The sequence below is a fragment of the Chiloscyllium plagiosum genome, chromosome 6 (genome assembly GCF_004010195.1).
Source record: "Chiloscyllium plagiosum isolate BGI_BamShark_2017 chromosome 6, ASM401019v2, whole genome shotgun sequence".
NCBI lineage: Eukaryota > Metazoa > Chordata > Chondrichthyes > Orectolobiformes > Hemiscylliidae > Chiloscyllium > Chiloscyllium plagiosum.
In genome coordinates, this window is record NC_057715.1 from 121,440,232 (window position 1) to 121,446,270 (window position 6,039).

The 6,039-nt window shown below is 41.4% G+C and overlaps 1 protein-coding gene across 1 annotated transcript in view; it reads left to right on the forward strand.

Moving 5' to 3' along the window:
• ddx55 (DEAD (Asp-Glu-Ala-Asp) box polypeptide 55) overlaps window positions 1–3,801 on the forward strand; it is a 33,172-nt gene extending 29,371 nt beyond the window's left edge. The window contains exon 14 of the mRNA XM_043692647.1: window positions 3,568–3,801. Within this exon, the coding sequence (XP_043548582.1) occupies window positions 3,568–3,687 (120 nt within the window). The 3' untranslated portion in view covers window positions 3,688–3,801. The remainder of the gene's footprint in view (window positions 1–3,567) is intronic.
• Window positions 3,802–6,039: the final 2,238 nt, after the last annotated feature.

A 6,039-nucleotide genomic window follows, 5' to 3' on the forward strand; every position in this document is an offset into this window, starting at 1 on the left:
AAAGGAGGCATATGAAAGGTTTAGGAAACTACAGAGTCCTTGAAGAATACAAAATAGCAGGAAAGACCTCATATAAGGAATTAAGGAGTCATGAAATGTCTTTGGTAAACAGGATGTAAATCCCAAGGCATTTTATACATATATAAAAAGCAAGCGTATAGCTAAGGAAAGAGTAGGTTCACTTGATAAAGGACAGAATTTGTGCACAGAGCCAGAGAATGTAAATGAGGTCCTTAACAAATACTTTGCATCTGCATTCACAAAAGAGAAGGAAATGGTGGCTGGGAAGTGTTTTTCTGACTGGAGATCTGTGACCAGTAGTGTTCCGCAGGGATCAGTGCTGGGACTCCTATTGTTTGTCTATATTAATGACTTTCAGGAAAACGTTGGTGGACTGATTAATAAATTTGGATGTGACAGAGATTGAAGGAATTGTGGTTGGTGACATGGGGACAGGTAATATTGAGGAAGCAGGGAAGCAGCAGAAGGACTTGAACAGAGGAGGCAAAGAAGTGGCAGATGGAAGACAATGTGGGAAGTTGACAGATTATGCACTTTAGTAGCATAAAGAGAGACATAGATTATTTTCTAAGTGAGGAAAGGCTTTAGAAATCAGAGGCACAAAAAACTTGGGAGTTCTAGTTCAGGATTCTCTTAAGGTTAACATGCAGGTTCAGTTGGCAGTTTGGAAGGCAGATGCAATATTAGCAATTTATTTCTAGAGGGCTAGAATACAAGAGCAGAGATGTAATGCTGAGGCTGTCAATCCACATTTCGAATATTGTGAGCAGTTTCCAATCTTGGGGTTCCAGAGGAGATTTACAAGAATGATTCCAGGGATGAAGGGCTTGCCATATGAGGAGCAGTTGAAGACTGTGGGTCTGTGCTCACTAATTTAGGAGGGTGAGAGGGTATCTGATTGAAACTTACAGAATACATTACAGAGATTTGGACATGGAGATATTTCCACTCGTTGGAGAGACTAGGACCAAAAGGGCTGAATGGCTTAAATCTGCTCTTATATCTTATGGTCTCAGTGAGCTTTGGGAAAATCTGTAGCTCAGGTTGAGGTTTTGGAAGTAGGTTTGCTCGATGAGCTGAAAGGTTCATTTCCAGACGTTTTGTTACCCCAAGTTCATTGAAAGATGCTATACAGACAACGAGCAAAACTAATGTCATTTACAAAATGCTGTGCAAGGACGGTGGCACAGTGGTTAGCACTGCTGCCTCACATCGCCAGAGACCTGGGTTCAATTCCCGCTTCGGGCAACTGTCAGTGTGGAGTTTGCACATTCTCCCAGTGTCTGCGTGGGTTTCCTTCGGGTGCTCCGGTTTCCTCCCACAGTCCAAAAAAAAATGTGCAGGTTAGGTGAATTGGCCACGCTAAGTTGCCCATAGTGTTAGGTGAAGGGGTAAATGTAGGGGAATGAGTCTGGGTGGGTTGCTCTTTGGAGGGTCGGTGTGGACTTGTTGGGCCGAAGGGCCTGTTTCCACACTAAGTAATCTAATCTAAAAATCAAGGGTTATGGAGATAAGGCAGGAAGAGGATACTGATTAGGAATGATCAGCCATGATCATATTGAATGGCGGTGCAGGCTCGAAGGGCTGAATGGCCTGCTCCTGCACCTATTGTCTATTGACTGTAACAAACACTACATTGGACAAATAGGCAGAAAACTAGCCACCAGGATACACGAACACCGACTAGCCACAAAAAGACATGACCCTCTCACACACGGATGAGGAAGAACACACTTCGACTGGGACAATACATCCATCCTAGGACAAGCCACACAAAGACACACAGGAGAATTCCTAGAATCATTGGCATTCCAATTGGAACTCCATCAACAAACACATAGAGTTAGACCCCCTGAGAAAAGGAACAGGAAGTTACTTCACCACAGGAAATAACATCACCAACCCAAAGAAACCCAAACATATAAATAGAAAGCAGGAATTTTCAGAATTGCTTCGCATGAGGTCCCTGAAGATGTTACCTAGTAGGGTGACGAAATGTCTGGAAATGAACCTTTCAGCTCAGTGAGTAAACCTCCATCCAATGTCTTATGGTCTAGGAGGATTGCTAGAGGATATGTTAGGATTAGATAGGCTGGACACTTGAGCAGAGAAATGACAGAGTTTAATGTGGACAAATGAGAGATGATGCATTTTGGAAGGTCTAATGCAGGCAGGAGATATACAGTAAATGGTAGAACCCTGCACAGCACCAATATACAGAGATCTAGACATAGAGATCTGCAGTTTTCTGAAAGTGACAACACAAGTGGATAAGGAAATCAAGACTTATGTATGCTTACCTTCATCAAAGTTAAAAATCTCACAACACCAGGTTGTAGTTCAACAAGTTTATTTGGAAGCACTAGCTTCATCAGGTAGCTTTGGAGCAGGATCATAAGACAATTTATAGCAGTGTCATATATTGAACAACCTAGATTACGGATCATGAAAAAGACTTAACAGGTTTGTTCAATATATTTCAGTTGCATAACACGGTGATCTTTTGCTATAAATTCTGTATTTTATGATCCTGCTCCGCAGCTACCTGGTAAAGGAGCAGCACTCCGAAAGCTAGTCCTTCCAAATAAACCTGTTGGACTATAACCTGGTGTTGTGTGATTTTTAACTTTGCCAGTCAAGGCATAGAGTATAAAAATTGGCAAGTCATGTTGCAGCTGTATAGAACTTTGGTTTGGCCACATTTGGAATAATGTGTCCAGTTCCGGTTGCCAACTACCAGAACGATGAGGCTTTGGAGAGTATACAGAAAAGGGTTGCCAGGATGTTGCCTTTTTTGTAGGGTATTAGCTACGAGGAGAGATTGGACAAACTTGATTTGTATTTACTTGAACATTGGTGAATGAGGGATGACCCAATGGAAGTTTACAAAATTGAGAGTCATGAATAGAATGGATAGTCAGAGTCCTTTTCCCAAGGTAGAAATGTCAATTACTAGAGGACATGGGTTCAGGGTAAAACGGGCTAAGTTTAATGAAGATGTGAGAGGAAAGATATTTGTACAGAGGTTGGTAAGTGCTACAATATGCTCCCAGAAGGGGTGAAATGGTGGGAGGATACAATAGCAACGTTCAAGAGGCACTTTAACAGACACACGATTCGACCGGGAAGAGGGATTATGGATTGCGTAGAGGCAAAAACTTTAGTTTAGAAAGGCTTCATTTGTCACCGCAGCCTTGGTGGGCTTAAGGCCCTGTTCCTGTGCTGTACTGTCCTTTGACCCCTCTCCCCTGCCTTCTGAGGCAGAGTTCTTCAGATGGCTTTCTAAATGGTGGAAATGGACTACCAACCCATTGATTTAATAATTAAATCACTTTCCATCGTATCCTGGAATTATAGATTCTGCCACACACTCGAAACAGTTTTTAACAAATGAGGATAGAAATGTTTAGTTTCTTTTTTTAAACATACTTTATTCTTGCAGTTAATAAACTACCAATGCATTGTGAGATTAGTAGGTTAATGCTTTCTTGTTCAATCACAAAGCAAATCCTCATGTTTCAAGATACTTACACTGCCATCTTGCAGGGATCTGACATGGAGGATGAGAATATTGATGAACTTCTCAATGATACCCGATTGTTGAAGAAGCTGAAAAGGGGTAAAATAAATGAGGAGGAGTTTGAAAAGCAGCTGTTGGGAACATAAAGGCAGATGAACTGGAAGATGTTGAACTGTGCAACTTTCTATGAAAGCAATTCCTTTTATTCCTGGACTTTGTGGAAAAACAGTTTGTAAAATAAATTTGCTTCATTAACAAGAGTATTTTTTTTCTTGATTATTGGTGTGGGTATTGTTGTCTGGGACACCATTTACACTGGAGAAGGTAGCATTGAGTTGCCACCTTGAACACTGCTGCTTAGGAGGAAATTCCAGGATTTCGATACAGCAACACATTTCCAAGTCACTGGGAAATGACCTGGAGGGGGAACCTGCCATTCCTACATATTTATTGCCCCTGTCCTTGTTTGCAGTAGTTATGGGTTTGGAAGATGCTGCCGAAGGAGCCTTTGAGAATTATTTAATACTTTGAAGCAAAACTAACCTTTTTGTGGCTCCACTGTGAGTTAAATACTAAACTTAAAATAATAATTTGCAAAATGAGAGAAAACTATCTGTACCACTGGGTGACTCTAGACTTGGGCCTTTAATCTAGGCTGACTTTCATAATGAAGTACTGTGGGACTGTTGCATGGTCAGAAATGTGATCCCTTGGAGGGATATTGCTGGTGAACCAGCCAGTTATGTTCCATAACTTGAATACAAGCAAATTATCTGGTCATTATTGCATTGTGGAAGGGTCGTAGGGAAAACCAAACCATAAATCTCATGACTTAAGTGTGAACTGACAAAATACTTAAGAAAAAAGTTCCAGTTAAGTTGAGGAAAGATGAGCCAGTAATTTTTTAATAAATAAAAGGAATGAAGATGGGAAACCATAAACAACACATAATTAGTCATATTTATTTTTATTCATAGTGCTGCACCCAGGAGCAATGGTAGTTGCTGTACCTTAAATCAATAGACCAGAAATGAATCTGTTCCCTCAGCAACTGGGGAGGTAGTTAGCTCCCATTCTGAAAAGAGTATTTACCATTCCTGTGCAAGACAAATTCTGGTTTCTCACATCAATAAAAGCAACTAGTCCATCTCTTCACCTTACAAGGTGCAGAATTCAGAAATGGATGTTTCATCTTTCTGCACCCAAAAAAATTCAGGTCCCATTTCTCCAAAACATCCTATTTTAGATTAGGTTATAATTCCCAACAGTGTGGAAACAGGCCCTTGAGCCAACCCTCTGAAGAGTAACCCACCCAGACCCATTTCCCTGTGACTAATGTACCTAACACAATGGGCAATTCACCTGACTAGCACATCTTTGGGCTGTGGGAGGGAAACCCGGAGCACCCGGAGGAAACCCACGCAGACATGGGGAGAATGTGCAAACTCCACACAGTTACCCCAAGGCTGGAATCGAACCTGGATCCCTAGCATTGAGAGGCAGCAGTGCTAACCACTGAGCCACCGTGCCGTTATTTTAGATAATCAACTGAAGTATTGATTCTACAACACATCATTTGGCCCATCATCCCCTTGCTAGCTCAGTGCCTCTAACCCTTTAAAATATTTATCTACTCCCCATTTTGGGGACCACTGAATTCTGTTTACAGCCTTGCTTTGAATTTAAATGCTCCTTCCACATAGAGATGTACAGCATGGAAATAGACCCTTCAGTCCAACCCATCCATGCCAACCAGAGATCCCAACCCTTTCAAGTTTCACAACTTCTTTCTGATAGGAAGGAGACCACAATTGCATGCAATATTCCAACAATGTCCTGTACAGCCAAAACATGACCTCCCAACTTCTGTACTCAATACTCTGACCGATAAAGGAAAGCATACCAAAAGCCGCCTTCACTATCCTATGAGAAAAAAGTATTTATCTCTGCTTTTGTTCTTTTGATCTTAACTTTCAGCCCTATATTTACAGGTGTACAAACCTTTGGTAGTAGAGGTCTCCAATGCTCAATGGATACACATATCCACAGGGTTTGAACTGAAATTCAAAGCTGAGCTCCAGTCTGTGCTCACCCAAACTCCCCAGAGCAATATTTGAACATGGTACCTTCTGATTTTGAGTCAGCATTGCTGTTGAGCCAGGCTGCTTCCAACTGCACTTGGGTCATTAGTTCTGTTGTGACTTACTTTACAAATATGGTTGCAGGTAATTAACTTAAAACTCTCCCTTGAATTGGCCTGGACTTTCACCTTTCCGGAACATTCCTGCATTGGGGTGAGGAAGGCCACACAATGATGCTCCAAGTTGTGGCAGAGGCCGATTCTTATTGTTTTCGATGCTCTGGCCATTTCAAAACAAATATTTTTGGCACTTCATGCAAGCAATTTAGTAAGAAATACTAATTGATACTAGGACATATCTAAAAGATTTATGCCATTTGTCTATCTAGTTTTACCTGTCACCTTGCTTGTGGTTAGT